The sequence below is a fragment of the Acomys minous genome (assembly GCF_964271855.1).
Source record: "Acomys minous genome assembly, chromosome: 1".
Lineage (NCBI taxonomy): Eukaryota > Metazoa > Chordata > Mammalia > Rodentia > Muridae > Acomys > Acomys minous.
The window spans coordinates 36,379,240-36,399,070 of NC_140483.1; the positions used below are offsets into that span (position 1 = coordinate 36,379,240).

General features: G+C 44.8%; 1 protein-coding gene across 1 annotated transcript in view; it reads left to right on the top strand.

The window, feature by feature from the left end:
- Positions 1–19,831, top strand: part of SOAT1 (sterol O-acyltransferase 1) — a 42,817-nt gene that overhangs the window by 16,341 nt on the left and 6,645 nt on the right. The window contains 12 exon segments of the mRNA XM_084797068.1: positions 2,156–2,214; positions 8,815–8,862; positions 8,864–8,891; positions 8,894–8,966; positions 9,409–9,468; positions 10,157–10,264; positions 11,577–11,859; positions 12,964–13,042; positions 13,851–13,932; positions 14,311–14,356; positions 15,775–15,904; positions 18,317–18,414. Of these exon segments, the coding sequence (XP_084653194.1) occupies positions 2,156–2,214; positions 8,815–8,862; positions 8,864–8,891; positions 8,894–8,966; positions 9,409–9,468; positions 10,157–10,264; positions 11,577–11,859; positions 12,964–13,042; positions 13,851–13,932; positions 14,311–14,356; positions 15,775–15,904; positions 18,317–18,414 (1,094 nt within the window).

The following is a 19,831-nucleotide window of genomic DNA, read 5'->3' on the forward strand; positions in this document are numbered from 1 at the left end:
TGCATTGCTAGGGGTCTAACTCAGCCTTAGCTCAAGCATTCTACCACTGAACTATACTCCCAGCTCCTTAGCTCAGATATTGACTGTCACCGTTTCTTGCACGGACGGACACACACACACACACACACACACACACACACACACACACACCCCTACACACACCTGTGTTCCCATAGGCCTTCTGAGAATTATAATCTTCTGTCTGTGTACCTGTCCTCAGAGTCCAAAGGCAGAGTTTTGTGTATACAAAGTGGGTTTGGAACTGAATAAACAGATGTCACCTATGTAACAGTGTGGTTGTCATCTGAGCGCTGACATAGTAATAGAAGTCCAGGATTGTTATAGGGAATAGGGCTGGTGAAAACCAGCAAAGAAAGAAAGCCTGTAAATTATTTCTCTTTCTCTGTCTGTCTGTCTTCTTCTTCTTCTCCCCCCCACCCCCCCCACCCCCCCAGTCTACAACTTTCAGTAATCTGCTCTTTCCTTCTAGCACGTGGATCCTGGGATTGGACTTTGGTCCTCCGGCTTGCTGGCAGGCAGGCATCTTTACCTGCTGAGGTGTCTTATTGACCAAAAGAATTTTCACTAGATAGGTGCCTCAACCAACTGAGCACAGCCTAGGAATACTCTTCAGATGTGTCTGTTAAAGTCGTGGGTTTGTCAGTATTAGCTAACTTTGTCCTAATCATCTTCTCTTTTCTTCCTCTCTTCTTCCTTGTCTTCTTCCTCTTCCTTTTTCTTTTTCTGAGACAGTCTCTCTGAATTCATGACTGCCCTGGTGCTCACACATTTAATCCCAGCACTCAGGAGGCAAAGGCAGGCAGGCCGAGTTTGAGATCAGCTTGGTCCACATAGCATATTCCAGGCCAGTCAGGGATACACAGTGAGACCCTGCTTAAATAAATAGATTATTTATATGGCAATGCTAATGTCTTTAGTTTTTCTAACCCGAGTCCTTCCACTTTGCCCCTGGTCTGTAAGCAGGAGGAGTTTCTCCATTGTTCTTAGAACTCTTATTTGTTAGAACTGTTGGAGGCCTTGGCTCCTTCTGGGACCTTCCCGGAGGAACTGTACTTATCTGTCGACAGTCTGGGAACACAGCTTGAGTTTCCTTTTAAACAAACACACTCTGAGGTTTTTGAGATAGCAAAAGTTAGGGTTGCAAAATCCACTGAAGTGTTGCAAGATTTGGAAGGGAGGGGGGACAGGGACAGGGACTGTCCCATCTTGCAGGAGAGACAGGCACATTTCCTTTCGGTTCCCTTCTGTTTCTGTCCAGGACACCGAGGACACGGCCATATAGATCCTTAGCTGTAAGGAGATATTCTGTTAGTTAGACTTCCTGTTCTGAAGTGCAAACAGGCTCTAGGATTCTGCAGTCTATAAGGAACCCTGTGCTTTGGGTCCTGTTCCATGAGAGGACTACATGCTGTGTGGTAGCCGGTGTGCAAAAACTCTAGCATTGGCCAAGGGTTCTGCAGTCTATAAAGAACCCTGTGCTTTGGGTCCTGTTCCATGAGAGGACCGCATGCTTGTGGCAGCCGGTGTGCAAAAGCTCTAGCATTGGCCAGCATGCGGGTGCTTGTCACAAGCTCCCTAAGGTTCTAGCTCCATTTCCCTTTCGCTCTGTGCATTTGGACCGGCTTTGCAATTAATTGTGTATTAATGTGTGTGTATGTGTGCACGTGTGAGTGCAGGTGCCCTGGGGGGCTAGGAGAGGTGTTGCACGCCCTGGAAAAAGGGGCAGGAGGTTGTGTGCAGCCTGACTGGAGTGCTGGGAACAGCCTCGGGTCCTTGGCAAGAGCAGCAGGCACTCTTAACCACAGAGCCTTGAACCCTCCAGCCCCAGCAACGAACCGTAAAAGAAAGAAAGGAGTTTTCAATCTTAATGTCTTATTCAGTTTCCCCATAGTCTCAAGTGAAGATCGGTTCTGGGGCCCGCTCTCTCACATTGCCAGCAGCGGGCCCATCACTGTATGTGTAATCTCCCTGGATTGCTCCTGCTTCTTTTTGAAGGACCCTGCTGTGTTTTGCATCATGATGCATGCGTTCATCTTCATATTGGCTTGCTTTCGACTTAATGTTTTTACCGCTGCTTGGTATTCAACTTATAAAGCTCGGTTTTAAACACTCAGTTATTTTTTATCTTCCTTAGGTCACATCACCATGAAACAGCTGATAGCCAAGAAGAGGCTTTTGGCAGCAGAGGCAGAGGTACGTGTTTTTTTCTCCCCAAGAAGCAGGAACACGGACGGGGCTTTAAGTAAAGAGACATTTTAAATAGTCTTCATTTATTTAGCTAGGCTTTATTTTATTTTTTTAAAAAATAGGTTTTCATGTAGCCCGGTACTGACCTGATCCTCACATCTGCTCTTTATCTTATTACTGTTATTGTGTGTATGTGTTGGCCACACACCTGGAGGTCAGACAGCAACCTGACAGGTCAGTTGTTTCTTTTCTGATGTGGGTCCCTGAGATTGAACTCAGGTTGCCAGGCTTGGTCGCAGGCACCTTTACCAGCTGAGCCAGCTCTCTGGCCTCGCCCCATTTGTGTCTTTAATTTTTTTTTGAGACTCCCTGTCTAATCCAGGCTGGCTTGGAACTGTAGCACCTCCTGCCTCCATCTCTCCAGTGCTGGCATTAATAGTGCCCGCTGCCTCATCCTACTTGGTAAAGAAGTATTTGCCTTTCTTGTAAGTTGACATCATGCTATGAACGGGAAAGATAAGATCTGTCACCCTGTCATCCGTCCATCTGCGTCATCATCTAGCTTTTTACAAGCAAATCCGTGAGCAGCTGGTGTGTGTGTGTGTGTGTGTGTGTGTGTGTGTGTGTGTGTGTGTGTGTGTGTGTGAAAGCGCGCGCTTTGTGAAAATACCTGCCTTGCTTCTTGCTCTATCTGCTTCCTTTAACTGTTCTGAGTCTAGAATCTAGTTACCTGTCAGGGAAACAGAAATGATTTTAAATACTAGTGTGGAGCCATTTTAAATGGGGACACGCTGTCCCCATGAACCATATAGGCTCAGCAGTGCCTTTAAGTTTTTAAAAAAGATATGATTGTAATTTGACCATGGTAAACTTTTCCCTTTTCCAGTGAGATCAGTGTCAAAGCTCACTGAGAAAGTTGAAGATCACTCGGTGTCTAGTGACCTGTTCTAGTTTCCCAGTTACCTTTCAAGGCCATAGAATGATATTTCCCTCCCTTTTCATTTGTTTGAAACACAGCCCTCTTGAGCCTTGGATGATGCTATCACTGGAAATATTAGCACAAGAGCCTATTTGCTTAACGTTAATAGGTTATTTTACACACGTCCCTCTCCTAGCCAGTGGTTCTCAGCCTTCCTAACGCGACCCTTCCGCACAGTCCCTCACGTTGTGGGGACCCCAACCATAACGTTTTTTATTTGCTGCTTCATAACTGCAATTTTGCCAGTGTTACGAATTGTAACATAAATATCTGACGTGTGAGTACTGGGCAACTCCTGTTTTCCCTCAGTATTTACAAAAGTATGATAAAAGATTTCTGTAAGCGGAGGAAAAGCTGAAGTGGAAGGAACTTTTTATACAGATTTATAAATCCACTGGGGAAAGAATGAGGAAAGGGAAGTAGAAGTGAGGAGAGAGGCGGGTGGCAGGAAGGGCACAGAGTTGGGGAAAGTTACACAGATCCAAGTTAACTTTTTGGTCTTGGTTTTGTTATTTTGGGACAAGCTCTTGCTATGTATGTAGCCCAGGCTGGCCTTGAACTCAAAACAATCCCCCTGCCTCAGCCTCAGAGTGCTGAAATTACTAGTCTGAACTACCATGCCCATTCAAAACTTGTAATCCCAGCACTCACTAGGCCCAAGCATTTCAAGTTCAAGGTTAGCCTGGGCTACATAGTAAAACCTTGTCTTTAATAATACTAAACACACTAATAAAACATTTGCAAGGTAAAGATGAATAGGCTGTTTAAGTGGAAAGTTAAAGTGGATACGTATGTTTTGGCCTAGTGTGGGCTGATTAAAATGAGAATATTGCAGACTAAATTGGGTGATTTTTGACATAAGGGCTCCATCTCAGGCGGGCCTTAAGTTCTGTAGCCGAGGATGACTTTATGGATGCTGAAATGTCAGGCTGACAAAATCCTGTGTGGTTTGTGCTGTGCCGAGAGCAGACCCTAGGCCTCCTGAATGTTAGGCGAGCATTCCACCAGCAGGTCTGAGTCCACAGATGCTCTCTGCCCGCTCTTTTTGAAACAGAAGCTCAAACTGTTAGCCTAGGCAGGTCTCAAACAGGAAGCAGTGTCCTGTACCACTGTGCCAGCTCGCAGCACCCTGTTTGCTTTCAGACAAAATGCTTGTGTTTGACTTAACCTGAACAAGGCCTTCCTTCTTATTAGATTACCTGTCATGTTCAGGCTACATGTGTACATTGACTTTTTAATTTTTTTTAGATAGAGTCTTTCGGTGTAGCTCTGGTTCTGGAACTTTCTTTGTAAACCAGGCTAGTCTCAGATTCATAGAGATCCACCTACTTACTACGCCTGCCTCCCATACACATTGATATTTCGTTGTTTTTCTCCCAGAAATCCCATTTGGTACTGATCATGTATCTAGAAAATATTTCAGATGTTTGGTGGAGGGCGATATAGTGTAATGAAGTCTGAGGTTGTATGACCCAGGTTTTCCCAAGTCTACAGCTGACAAGTTTTGGGATTTTGCACACACCACTTCTTTTTGTTTGTTTGTTTTGTTTTTTCGAGACAGGGTTTCTCTGTGTAGCCTTGGCTGTCAGGAGCTGTCCGCCCAGAGCTCCCCCTCCCTGTCCACCCAGAGCTCCCCCTCCCTGTCCACCCAGAGCCCCGCCCGCCCTGCTCCTTGTGCTGTTCCTTTTGCCTGGAAGGGTCGGGGTTTCTGTTCAGAGCCACTGAGAGGGTGAAGGGCTGTCTGCGCTGAGCCAGGCACTGAGTCAGGAGCTGAACAATCCGCAGACTATTAGCGGCCTTGTGGAGTCAGCATAAACTTTCTTAAAGCCATCTTTGAAGACATTGTGATTAAAGCCTGTGGATTTTTGAGGTGCTAAAACGCTGGGCTCTGATTGGCTTGCTCTGTGCTAATTCTCTTGGCCTACTTGAAAGTTTCCCAGCATTTGAAAGAGTTATTTTACTCATCCACAACTCTGCTCTTGTCTCATTTCCATACTCAGTCCATTGTAGCTTCTTTCTGGAGTTGCTGCTCTCTGAGTTGTGGATCTGAGCCAGTTTGTAAGTCTGTGCCTAAGACGTTGGTCCATCCTGCTAAGACGTCAGCACATCCTGCTCATCCCTGAGCTTTTACCGTGTAGGTTCCTAACCACAGACCTTAGTTGTTCCCCCTTGGTGGACTCTTTCCGGTGATCTGAGTCAGCTGCTTGTTTAAAATAGACGGTTCACTTGAGCTTCAGAATACAGTACATTTGTTTGCTGGGCTTCTGTTTGTTTGCTGTTTATCTAAACACCTTCCTTCTCTAGTCAGCTTCTTTCTTCTCCTTCCCCATCAGTCCATCCCTCTGGGTCCCTTGGCTGAGTGAAATTAACAGAGTAGATGCAAGTTTGAGAGACTGTCACTGTCAGTGGTGAAGCCCCCTCCAACGCCCTGTCACTTGAGGTCACTTCACTCAGGCGTTACCCGGATTTACTGTGCTCACATTTTGAATTCTAAATAAGCAGTTTTGTGTGCTTGGAGGACTTGGAAGGTAGAAGGCCCCTCTGGTAGCTGTGTTTTTTCTCTTCCCTCTCACACAGGGAGTGACAGTGTAAGTAGTTGCTCGTGGTCTCTCCGTGAGGATTTTTGAAAGACACTATGGTCTCCACAAAGGCAGTTTTCCTGAGTTCCATTGGCAGCAGCTTCTGTTGTCTTTAATTCTTCAGAGAAAGAAAGACATCAAGACACAAACATTAGGCTCTAATTATAAAACTGTGTGTAAGCTACATTTAAGTGATTGCCTTGGATTCCTGAGGTACCCACTTCCAAATTTGAGCTCGGGGAGATTAAAAGGGAGTTAATCCTTGTTGGAGTGCTTTGTGCGCCTTTTGGGGTGTCAGGGAAAACTGGAAGCCTTCTGTGTTAAGCTGGCTGTCACCATTACTGCCTGTAAGTTCCTGTCTCATAGTGTCCCTGTTGTCCTGTTACTCAGGGTTGTCCTTTCTGTGCCACACTGTGTTTTTCCTCATTGTCGGACGAATACAGAAGTTCCAAATCTGTCGGCAGGTAGTGGATTGTGTATGTGTGTATGGTGTGTGTGTGTGTGTGTGTGTGTGTGTGTGTGTTATGAATGTGCAATGTGTATGTGCAACACTCGTATGCCACAGTGCACATCTGGAGGTCAGAGGAGTCCGTGTTCTCTCTCTCTCCCCAGGGTTCAGGGGAGTGAGACTTGGGTTGTCCAGGCTTGCAGTGGGAGCTCTTTCACTTGCTGAGCCCTCTTGGTGACTGCCTACCCCACCCTCTAACTTAAGAAGGCAATTATCGTGAAGACCTGGCATTGTCAGTTTTTACTGACATTTACATAGCACGCTTTACCAAGCCCCCATGCTTTTATTGCCTTGACTTGATACTGGGGTGTGTTACGCTGGTGCCAGAGCGTGAGGAGTGCTGGCAAAGAGCGGTGCCTGGAAACCTTTAGCAGGTCTCAAGAGCTCAGCCCCACCCCCGCCCGGCCAGACAGGGTGTCTCTGTGTAGCCTTGGCTGTCCTGGACCCACTCTGTAGACCAAGCTGGCCTCCAACTCACAGCGACCCTGCTGCCTCAGCTTCTCTTTTAGTGCTGGGTAGGTAAATAAATGATCAACGCTCCAAGTACAGGGAGTGCTGAGGCCTTACATGGCTTGTCCCCTTCTCCTGTTTCTGACTGCAGCTCTTACCACTTTCCTGTTTCAACACTGAAGAACTCCATCCCTGTTATTTGTAGACTTACCAAGGCCATCGTCATGCTGTAAATTCCACAAGGACAGCGTCCTGGGCTTGTGCGTTATTTATTGCCTCTAGTACCTCAGAATTTGTCCTAGCCCTGGGCGGGATCGAAGCATTCTGCCGCCCCTTCTAGGTCAGTATTCTTCCACAAGTCAAAGCATTTTACTCTTTTGAAACATTTTCTTTTAAGGCCTTGTGTGGGTGGTGCTGACTTTAATCCCGCGCCTGGGAGGCAGAGGCAGGTCTTATATTCCCAGTTGTATCATCTGTGAGAATATGTTAACATATTGTCACTGCCCTTCATGTAATTACATGAATAGGAAAATTTTTAGGCTTTATATTTTATTTTATTTACTTATTTCCATTTATTATTATTATTATTTTTTTCTCTAGACAGGGTCTCACTAGAATAGCTTAAGTTATTTTAGAGCTCATGTCTAGCTCAGGTTGGTCTCAACTCATAGCATATTATAACCTGAAAAGTACATATATTAATAACATATAAATACATTAAAAGGCTAGAAGTTTTTGTCTTAAAATGTTAAGAACAGCTGGGGGCCCAAAACAATAACAAATTATATATACTTTTTTTCTTTTTTTAAATATATTCTATTAATTTATTCTTAGTACATCTCAGTGGTTATCCCATCCCTTGTATCTTCCCATTCCTCCCTCCCTCCCATTTTCCCCTTACTTCCCTCCCCTGTGACTGTGACCGAGGGGACCTCCTTCCCTTGTATATGCTATCTAGGGTATCAAGTCTCTTCTTGTTTGTTTGTTGTTGTTCTTGGGTTTTTTGTTGTTGTTGTTTTTGAGACAGAGAATCCTCTTGCTTTTGTTTCCTAAGAGTGGGATTACAGTATACACCACTTCACATGGTTCTACATATCTATTCATGTTTTATGATTAGCCAAATACAGTTCCGGAGGTAAGAATCAATATATATGAACATAGATATAATACAGAATGATGTGCTTTAAAATGTAAATCGTGGGGGCTGGAAAGGTGGCTCAGTGGTTAAGAGCACTTGCTGGCTCTTGCAGAGGCCCACGGTTTGGTTCCCAGCCACCCACATGGTAGTTCACAAAGCTTAGTTCCAGGAGATCTGATGCCCTCTTTTGACCTCCTCAGAGACTAGGCATGTGCATAGTGTACGTATATACATGCATTCAAAACACAAAATAAGTTGACTCTTTTAAAAAAGCTGTTCAGAATATACATAGTGGGAACTTGAGAGCAATGGGATATCTTTAGGGGAAAAAAACTCATGGTAATTAATATAATATAGATATAATGCATTGATATTTATTTTCTAAATAAAAGTATTACAAGAATTGTCTCATTTGTGTCTGCTGTGTGTGTGTGTGTGTGTGTGTGTGTGTCCTCACACTTGCTCTGCCTGCTTCCACCTCTCATTTAGACCCTCAGGTACCTTTGATTTTAGTGTCCTTTGTTAACTTACTGGGTGGTTTCCTTTGGGATCCTTTTAGGGGACTTAGAAAGGGCATATTGTGAGGCATGGTGCTGTGTGACTCATCCCAGCACTTTGGACGTGGAGGCTGGAAGACCAAGGTCAGCTTTTTGTGTACATAGCAACTTTGAGGCCAGCCAGGCTACATGAGATCCTGTCTGGGGGGTGGGCGGGGGGCAGAAAAAGAGGGCCTACACTTCTAATGGGGTATACATTCTTGTTGTGTTTTCATTGCCATGTCTGAAACTGCGAGTCACCTATAGAGACTATTTCTTCTGCTTTTACTCTATGAGCTCCCTTGTTTGGTGTGGCTCTCTATTGAACCAGCTCTGCTTAAGGAGCCCTTTTAGAGAAACATTAATGCCCCACAAGCATGTGCTGACATTTTCCTTTGTTTGTTTTAAAACTTCAGGAACTGAAGCCGCTGTTTCTGAAGGAGGTTGGCTATCACTTTGATGACTTTTGTGACGAATCTCATTGAGAAGTCTGCGTCCTGGACAATGGTGGCTGTGCACTCACAACCTTCTCCATTATTGAAGAGATGAAAAAGAACCACCGAGCCAAGTGAGTATGTGACCTCTATACACACATGCGTGTGCCGCCCTCCCCAAAATAAGTAATTAAATAAAATGGTAGAAAGTAAACAAAACATCAGGGCAGTGTGCAGGACAGGTCAGTAGCAGTATACAGTGTGGTGGGTGTATACAGTAGTATACAGTACTGTGCCTCGCCACGGGGCCTCCCGGGATGGGTGGGGCTGGAAGTGGAAGGTCTGCTCTTTCAGTTAAACGTCTGACATAGCTCCTACCTAAATAAGTATTCCCGCCCCCACCTCAGATCACTGTCAGGAGTGGTGAGACAGCATGCATGGTGAGATGCAGAGTGGCCCGTGAAGGTTAGCTAACCAGTACAGTTAATGGGAAGCGATGCACCGTCTTGCTCACAGGATAAGCTCCTCATCATGCTTGTCCTACTTAGGTTTGGTTGTATTCTTTTCTTTTTCCAGAGATCTGAGAGCACCTCCAGAGCAAGGGAAGATTTTTATTGCAAGGCGATCTCTCTTAGAGTGAGTGATAAAGTGCTTTTGTTAATTATCAAATTGATGGATGAAAAAAAAAAAGCTGTCCTGATTTATAGACTCTCTGCCCTGTCTATGTCTGCCTATCATCTGTCTGTCTGTCTCTGTCTGTCTGTCTGTCTGTCTGTCTATCTATCATCTGTCCCAAGTCCATAGAAATCATGAACTTTGGTGATGTTTTTGCCTTCCTTCTGGCCTGTGTTCTGGTTCTTGTCTGGCTTCTCTAGGAAAGGAAGACATAAAACGCCTATCTGTCCTCTGAAAACTTCTTTGACGCTGTGCTACAGAGAATTTGTTATCCAGAGGGTTAGAGCAGAAGCAGTGGGAGGGGGTTTCGGAATTGCTGCTGTCTTAATGTGCATGTCTTTCCCACCTCATTTTCTTTCTTTCTTTCTTTGTTTTAAGATTTTATTCATTTATATGAGTATTCTATCTGCATGTACACCTGCACACCAGAGGAGGGCCTTAGAGGGTATAGGTGGTTGTGAGCCACCATGTGGTTGCTGGGAATTGAACTCAGGACTCTGGAAGAGCAGACAGTGCTCTTAACCACTAAGCCATCTCTCCAGCCCAGATTAAGCATCTTGTAAACTGCTTTAACAAGTGTATTTGCTGTGTGATACTTAAAATTACACATAGATTATTAATTTATGATTTTCTTCACATGTATTTCCAGTGAGCTGTTTGAAGTGGACCACATCAGAACAATCTATCACATGTTCATCGCGCTCCTCATCCTCTTTATTCTCAGCACACTCGTGGTGGATTACATTGATGAAGGAAGGTAAGACCAAGCGGCCTGGAGGCTGATGTGAAAACTGACCTTTTTTTTTTTTTTAAAGATTTATTTATTTATTTTATGTATATGACAGCTCTACTTGTATGTACCCCTCCATGCCAGAAGAGAGCATCAGATCACAATTACAGACGGTTGTGGAGCCCAATATGGTTGCTGGGAATTGAACTCAGGACCTTTGGAAGAGCAGACAGTGCTCTTAATCTCTGAGCCATCTCTCCAGCCCAAACTGACTGTTCTTATTTGCTGGGAAAAAAACCAAAACAAAACAAGGCAGTTGACTTGATGATGCCTTTTTTTCTCTCCTAAAAGTAAACAAGTTTCTTTACTCCTCATTATGACTGTCATTATTCAGTTCTTTTTTAGAAAGTAGTCCAGCTAGGTTCCGACTCACTGTCGCTGAGGATGATCTTGAACTCCCGATTTTCCCTCCTCCCTCTCCCTACTGCTGGGCTGACGGGTCTGCCACCACCTCCGCAGTCAGAACTGAAGCGCGCTATCACTGAGCTATACCCACTCTTAGAGCGCTCTCTGTACTGTACAGGGTTATGCGCGGCCATTTTTGTGCAAGGTGGATAACAGTCCCTGAGCTCACTTTCCCCATAGGGCACTTGCCCCCCCACTCCCTCCTCTTAGTTCCCTTTGCTCCCCCAGTTGCCTCCACTTTCATGTCATACACGACCCTGTATGTCTATAAAAGTCCAGGGACCCACAAATTGATAGAAAACACTGAGGCTGGCTTAATTCCCTTAATAAGATTATTTCCAGTGGTACCCGTTTTCCTGTAAGTGATACAACTTCATTCTTTAGTCTGAAAAAGTTCCATTGTGTAGATAAACTACGTTTTTCTTATGTGTCCTCCATCGATGGGCATTTAGGTTGGCTCAATCATCTAGCTGTTGTGAACAGTGCTATAAGAAACACATGTGGGGGCTGGAGAGATGGCTCAGCAGTTAAGAGCACTGACTGCTCTTCCAGAGGTCCTGAGTTCAATTCCCAGCTACCACATGGTGGCTGACAACCATCTATAATGTGATCATCAGATTCCTTCCTCTGGCCTACAGATGTACATGTATATATAATAATAAATGAATCTTAAAAAAAAAAAAGAAACACGTGTGACATTTGATGTGTTAATGTTGTAGTATTTTGAAAAGCTCTGCTGCGTGTGTGTGTGTGTGTGTGTGTGTATGAGAGAGAGAGAGAGAGAGAGAGAGAGAGAGAGAGAGAGAGAGAGAGAGAATATTTTGAGTTCTTTAAATTCACTGCGTCTCAAAGGTTCACTTCTTTTCTTTTACAGGCTGGTGCTTGAGTTCAATCTCCTGGCCTATGCCTTTGGCAAACTTCCTACTGTTATTTGGACATGGTGGGCCATGTTCCTGTCCACGCTTTCGATCCCTTATTTCCTGTTCCAACGCTGGGCCCACGGCTACAGCAAGAGTTCTCATCCGCTCATCTATTCCTTTATCCACGGGTTTTTCTTCTTAGTCTTTCAGCTTGGAATTCTAGGTTTTATGCCGACATATGTTGTCTTAGCCTATACGCTGCCCCCGGCCTCCAGGTTCATCGTTATACTTGAGCAGGTAAGGACTTCCGTGAGCGTCATGTTATGGGAGTGATGCTCTGCCTAGGTACGAAGAGTAGTAATGACCTAACAGTGATGCTGTCACTAACTGATGCTAGTGCTGGGACCGTGTGCATAGGTAGCTCGGTAGCACACCTGTATCAACTTTAAGTCCCAATTTTCCTGCCACCTGCTCCCAAATCCTGGGCTTGCAGGCGTGCGGCACCATGCCTAGCTTTAGATCTGAAGTGTTTAACGAGGTAATGTTTAAAAAAAACATTCATTTCTATTTCATTTATCTGGATCTGAAATAAGTCATATTGAACTTTTTATTTGTTTTGTTTGTTTGTTTGTTTGTGAGACCGGGTCTCTCTACATGTCCTGGAACTCTTCTCTGTAGACCAGAACTCACAGAGATTCACCTGTCTCTGTTGGGATTAAAGGCATGCACCACCATGCCTATATTGACCTATTTTGAAATACTTTTTTTGTAAAAGCCATTTAGACTATATGTTTGTAGTTGAAAAACTCCACTTTTGAAGTGCTGAACTCACCAGTGGTCACCTAACTACTCTTGTTAAAATAAGAGGTAAGTTTTAAGTTGTTTACGCTCCACTGGGAGTTTTCTGGCTTGTTTTAACTAATGGAAAGGACCACTGGAGACTTGGTGTGAACACTTCCTTTGAGGTTCTGGAGTTGTGTGAGGCAGGAGCTATACCACTGGGCTGCTGCATTCAGCTCTTAACACCCCCCACAGCATTTCTCTGTGTAGCCTTGGCTGTCCTAGACCAGGCTGGCCTCAAACTCACAGAGATCATCCTGCCTCTGCCTCCCAAGTACTGGAATTAAAGTCTGTGCCACCACTCCCAGGCCCCTTGGACAAATTTTTAATGACTCATTTTTGTTTTTTTATAAACCTGTAATACTTCTCTTAGGTGCAAAATAATTGGAGTGGTTTGATGTCCTTGTTTGGAAGCTTCCCCACTGCCCCTTTTAAGGCTAACTTGAGTTGGTATATTGCAAATTTAAGCTCTTTTGTGTGATCACTAGTCAGTGCAGATCTGAAGTTACTTATAGGAGACAGAGCAGAGATAGGATGTTCACTTCCCCTCTCTTTTGGCAGATTCGTATGATAATGAAGGCTCACTCGTTTGCCAGAGAGAATGTGCCACGAGTGCTCAATGCAGCCAAGGAGAAGTCAAGTATGTATCTCTGTCGCAGGAAAGACTGTTGATGGGCTGTCCATCCTTTGGCGTCCTAGGGTGACACTGCATTCTGTAGAGAGTACAGTTCGCTCTGAGTGCCTGGGATGCATATTGATTTGGAGGACTCATTATTTCCCGACTACTCTGTTTTGTCCTTTTATCTGCGATGCAGCGAATTTATCTTTAGACTCAGCTTAGCATTCGTGGAATGTTAATAGCCTCACGCTACCTGTGTCTGCTTACTCTGCAAATCCTTGCTTCCTGCTCTAGAATTTCTATCGTAGTCACAGTAATGGCTTAGAGAGATTGACAGTCCTGGGTTTGCATGCATAACAAATCATTTTAGTAGACCAGAAAGAAAAACAGGAGCCAAGAGGTCATGTTCTTCTGGGTTCTTCTCTTTCTGTCTGCCTTCCTTCCTCCCTCCCTCTTTCCCTCCCTCCCTCCCTTTTCCTTCCTTCCTTCCTTCCTTCCTTCCTTCCTTCCTTCTTTCCTTCCTCTCTTTCTTTCTGGTTTGTGTGTTTTTATTTTTTGAGACAGGGTTTCTGTATATAGCCATGAGTGTCCTGGAACTCATTCTGTAGATCAGGCTGGCCTCAAACTCACAGAGATCCTGCCGCCTCCTCCTCCTCCTCCTCCTCCTCCTCCTCCTCCTGAGTACTCTGTCCCCCCCCCCCCCCCCCCGAGTGCTGGGATCAAAGGCCTGCACCACCACCCCAAACCCTATTCTTGTTGCCTGTGTTGGCTCTTCCAGTTTGCTGGGAGAAGTCAGAGATCTTGTAATCTAGTAGTTTTCCTTTTTTAGGCACAGTTCCAGTACCCACAGTCAACCAGTACCTGTACTTCCTGTTTGCCCCTACGCTTATTTACCGTGACAGCTATCCAAGGTAACCTTGAAGTGGGGAGGAAATGTCCCAGTGAGGGGACCGCTTTGGAGGAGGGCAATCCATACAGGGCTGTAGAGAAAACTGAATGCCTTAAGTGGTCATTCTCGTAGGCCAGTTCTACTGAATAAGTCTTGATAGGATTATATAATTTTGTTATGGTTTTGATGTTAAAATTGGGGGGGGGGGAGGGGGTTGGAGATGAAATTCGAGGCTTCCAGGCACGCAAAGCACACACTGTCCTGTTACGCTGTTCCTCAAGCCCGTAAACGATATTCTGTGTAGAAAAACATTGTTAGATAATTTACATTGTAGATAAGAGGATAAAACCGAAGCAGTTCATTGCTTATTTTAGAAAACCTTTCTTCTCTCTCTTTTTAGGACTCCTGTTGTACGATGGGGTTATGTTGCTATGCAGTTTTTACAGGTAACTTATAAAAAGTGCCTAACATGTTATTGATTGGTAAATATATATTTTTTTTATTGTACAAATGGGCTTCTTGCTGGGCGATGATGATGCACGCTATTAATCCCAGCACTCAGAAGGCAGAAGCAGGCAGACCTATTAGTTTTAGGCCATCCTGGTCTACAGAGTGAGTTCCAGGACAATCAGAGCTACCCAGAGAAACCCTGTCTCAACAATAACAGCAAAACCCAAACCAAACCAAACCAACAAACAAACAAAAAAATGAAATGGGCTTCTTTTTTTTTCTTTTAATATATAATTTATTTTATTTTATGTTCATTGCATGTGTGTCTGTGTGAGGGTGTCAGAGCCCCAGAACTGGAGTTACAGACAGTTGTGAGGTGGCGTGTAGGAACCTGGGTCCTCTGGAGGAGCAGCCAGTGCTCTCTTCAGCCCTAAAAATCTTTTTGATACAGGGTTTCTCTATTAGGTAGCCCTGGGTATCCTGGACTCACTCTGTGGGCCAAGCTGGCCTCAAATTCACAGAGATCCGCCTGCCTCTGCCTTTTAGGTGCTTGATTAAAGCTGTGTACCATGATGTCTGGTGTTCTTTCTCTCTCCCTCCCCCCCATCCCCTCTCTCTCTCAGTGTTGGTTGAGTCAGGGTGGTGGCATATGCCTTTGATCTTAACACTTGGGAGGCAGAGGCAGGAGAATCTCTGAGTTCTAGTGTCAACTAGGACTGTATAGTGAGGCCTTGTCTCTTAAAAAAAAAAAAAAAGGTTGGTAATGTGTGTCAACAAGCAATCCAAAAGCTTCCTGTAAAGCTACCCTGATGCAGGAGATGGTATGTGCCTTGCCAGCATCAAAGGTCATTTTTTTTCCATTAAAGGAGAGTATTTAAATTAAAGTAAGTCTCTTTTGTTATTTCAGTAAGAGCCTAGATAGATTTCCTTTGCCTTTTCTGCATGCTTTGAACCCCCCATTTCTTCCTCACTCATTTTGAGAATCACGAATCCCCCAAGTTCCCATCTTAAATTTTGTTTAAGTCAAGCCCTCGGTCGTGGAATGGGCTCTCTTGCTCTAGGCTTCATAACCTTGTTCTTAACAGTTGTCTAAAAATGCTATTTGGGCCAGGTGTGCTGGCATGCATCTATAAACCCAGTACTCAGGGTGCTGAGGCAGGAGGATTATTGAATTTGAAGCCAGCCTGCGCTACAGCAAGATAGGGTCTTCAGTCAATGATTAGGAAAAACCAGGGTAGAAATGAAGCTGGAATAATCTCTCTGAAGGAGTGTGGCCATCTTACATACCGGGGCTAAATGAAATATGTGTTGTAAACATTAGCCGAATATATTTTGTTTTGTTTTGCGGGAGAAATGCCCTCCCTCTCTCTCTCTCTCTTCGCCAAGATCTCGTGTTTTTCTTTGCTGTGCTCAGGTTTTCGGTTGCCTGTTTTATGTCTATTACATCTTTGAGAGGCTCTGCGGCCCGCTGTTCCGGAACATCAAACAGGAGCCCTTCAGCGCCCGAGTCTTGGTCCTGTGTGTATTTAACTCCATCTTGCCAGGTAACCCGGGTGCTCACTAACGTGCCCATCCACATACAGCCGGGAAGGACGCAGGGAGCTGCCGTCTGTAGGAACCGCCGGCTCCCTGTGAACTTAGCTGTATGTGTGCCCGTCTACCACCCCTCCATCTGCTCCTGGACGGAAATGGTCTGGTTTCCCTTGTCGCTTAAGTTTGCTTCCTCCACCAGTGGGCAGCCCACATTTCTGTGTGTCTTCCCTTTCCTATTCAGGGCTCTGTAGTCTCTCAGTCTCACCAGGCCGTCAAACACCCATTGCTCAGCTATTACTAACCCCCTGGTGATAAGCCCTGTAGAAGGTTTAGCCATTTCCAGAATGACCTGTAGGAGACGCAGCATGCTCCAGCCACATTTTGAAGTCTCAGTTTGCCGCTATTTCTTATCTTTCTGTGTTTCACCACACCTGGTCTCAATGTGCTTTTTTTTATGGTAACACACAAGTTCCTACTGTGTGACCATGATGAGGGCTCAGGTGTGAATGATGCAAGCACGGTGTTTGTGCACTTCGGGAAGCGCACACTTTAGAGCTTCCTTAGCCTTCTTGTCTCTACTTACTAAATTTTAGTAATGGCACTGTCCCCCGTCTGTTCCTATTACAGGAATAGCTCCCCCTGGGGAGCAACTCTGTCACAAACTCCTTGAGAATATGAGGATCATATTTTAAGATTTTAAATTTATTTTTATATTATGCGTATAGTGTTTGCCTGAGTGTATGTGTTTGCAGTGGCCTCCGAGGCCAGAAGAGGGTGTCCCATCTCCTGGGACTGGAGTCACAGACAGTTGTGAGCTATCATGTGGGATCTGGGACTCGAACCTTGGACCTCCAGAAGAGCAGTCCATGCTCTTTAACTACTGAACCATCTTTCTTGCCCCAAGGATTGTATTTTAAAGCCGCTTTCAGTTTATCCTGTACTGTCCAGCAAATACTTTATGAATCCTTTTTTAACAAGTGAATAAAATAAGTGGGCATGCAAAGGGTATTTTACAATATAGTGTAATAAGAACAGTATAATGTGATATGAGTACACTAGCTTTGTGGGCTTTGTTTCCCATGTTAGAGTTGACATCTAACATTGGGCATTGAAAACTATACTCAGCTGGGTGAAGTGACGCAGGCCTTTAATCCCAGCACATAGGAAGGCAGAGGTAGGAGGATCTCTGTGAGTTCAAGGCCAGTCTGGTCTACAAAGTGAATCCAGGACAGCCAAGGCTGCATAGAGAAACTCTGTCTCGAAAAACAAAACAAAACAAAACGAACAAACAAACAAAAAACAAAACAAAAAAGAGCCCAACTATTTTGTTTTGCTTTGTTTTTCTGTTTGTCTCCCCAGTGCTGGGATCAAAGGTGTACACTACCATGCCTGGCCAATCAAGACATTTTTTTTTTTAAAGATCTATTTATTATGTATACAGTATTCTGCCTGCATGTACACCTGCATGCCAGAAGTGGGCACCAGAGCACATTATAGATGTTTGTGAGGCACCATGTGGTTGTTGGAAATTGAACTCTGAACCTCTGGAAGAGCAGTCTGTGCTCTTAACCTCTGAGGCCATCTCTCTAGCCCTCAACTAAAAAATTTAATTAAAAAATATTCCCTGGAGAAAAGTGGTGGGAAGGTTTTCAGACAGAAGGATGCATAGAAAGGCCTGTGGTATCTTAGCATCCCATCGTAGATGGTGGTTATTACACCCAAGGGAGAGTTAAAAGGACTTGGGCACCAAAGTTCAGCTGTATGTCCAAGCATCTCTTTAAACCAAGCTGGAGTCATCCACTTTCTGTTAAAATTACATAGAAATAATTTGTAAAGATTAATATATTTGTGTATTTATTATTTATTTATTATGTATACAGTGTTCTGCCTATATGTAATGCCTGCATGCTAGAGGAGGGTACCAAATCTCATTATAGATGGTTGGGAGACACTTTGTGGTTGCTGGGAATTGAATTCAGGACCTTTGGAAAAGCAGCCAGTGCTCTTAACCTCGGAACCATCTCTCCAGCACCCCCCCTTTTTTTTTTTAAGTTAAAAAGAAATAATTATGCTGGGCGTGGTGGCTCACTCCTTTAATCCTAGCACTTGGGAGACAGAGGCAGGTGGATCTTTGTGAGTGTGAGGCCAACCTGGTCTGTGAAAAAAGTTCCAGGACATCCAGTGCTACAGAGAGAAAAACCCTGTCTCAAAAAAACAAGTGCAAAAGAAAGAAGGAAGGAAAGCAAAGAAAAGAAAAGAAAAGAACTGCCTAGCTTTCCGAAGCATGCCGCATGAGAATGGGTGAGCTGGAGTGCCCGGACGCCTCATGGCCACATCCCAGCTAAACACACACTCAAGTGCTCACAATGGCCGGCTGTGTGCGCTGCGCGGAGAGGCCCTCAGACTGTCGCTCTTGTTTTCAGGTGTGCTGATGCTGTTCCTTACATTTTTTGCCTTTTTGCACTGCTGGCTCAATGGCTTTGCTGAGATGATGCGCTTCGGTGACAGGATGTTTTACAAGGTATTGTATCCTCGCTCTCGTCTTTCCACATCCTGTTTTCTTTCTAATTGTATGTTTCTCTGTGTAGTTGTGACTGCCCTGGAAGACTATATAGACCGGGCTGGCCTCACAGAGATCCACCTGCCTCTGCCTCCTGAGTGCTGGGATTAAGGGCCCGTGCCACCACGCTTGGCATGTCTAATAAATTTTTTTAAATTACTGGGTGGAGAAATTGGGGCATACGTATACCACAGAGTTCATGTGTGTTCAAGAGATGGAATTCAGGGTGTTAGCCCTTTGGCCTGCTGAGCCATCCTGCCTGCCCTCAAATTTCATTTTATTTCCATATTGTTCAGTATCAAGTTTTGTTGACTAGTATTGCCCTCTTTTTGACACAAGTCCTGTGAGATAATTTTTTTTCTTCCAGTCTTAACAATGTTAAATCTGAAACTCGGATACATGTGTAGTTGACATAACACTCACACCTGCTCCCCTTAGATAGCAGACGGGAGGCTGAGGCGGGGTGATTACCGGGAATTCCAGGCCAGCCTGAGCTACAGTAGAGTAAAACTTGTCTAGGGCTGTCAGTGCTGGCGCACTCAGGAGGCAGAGGCAGGCAGATTGCTGTGAGTTCAAGGCCAGCCTGGCCTACAAAGCAAGTCCAGAACAGCCAGGGCTCTATTACACATAAAAACCCTACAAAGAGCGTATAGTTTTCTGTTGGTGACTGTGGTGGGGAAGTGTTTGTCAGAGGGCACTGTGCCAGCGCCAGCACCAGCGTGTCAGATTGACTGTTGGGTTTTATTAAGTGGCCTCCTCAGGTCAGTCCGCTTCAGACTGTCGAACAGTTCACAGGGGAAATGATTTCCTTCGCTTCCGAGGGTGTTGTTTCTGCTTCCAGCGGTATTCTTAGACGTCTGAACGTGGCCATGTCAAGGGCTGTAGTTCTGACTTCTAGTCTACCATTCTTTTCTCAAAGACAGGAAATGTGGACGGCAAACTTTAGATGTCTGATTCTGTTAGTCTTACCTTCAGATTGGGAGCAAGAAATACAAACAGGACGTTGGGAGCACCATCTCGCCCCCTTAGTGTTGCTGTGGTGCTCTCCTCTCGGTCAGTCGGTTTTCATGTGTGCTACATTCTCATGTTTACCGACTGCTGTTGTGGCACACGCTAGATTTAAATTGTAGGTGTTTTCTGTATCTTGCATCTTAGCATGTTTGATAGTGAGACAAAAGGCACGCTGAGACTTAGCCTGTGTAGAGCGCCTCCATCCGTGAGCATTGAAGACTGATTGCCCAGTGCCGTTTCAGATTCTTAGCATTTGTGTGTGGACTAACAGTTTTATCATAACGTACTCCAGCCTTTATGTCAGGCATGTGTGCACTTTGGAAGTGGCCAGGGGGTTTGTTGTGTGTGTGTGTGTGTGTGTGTGTGT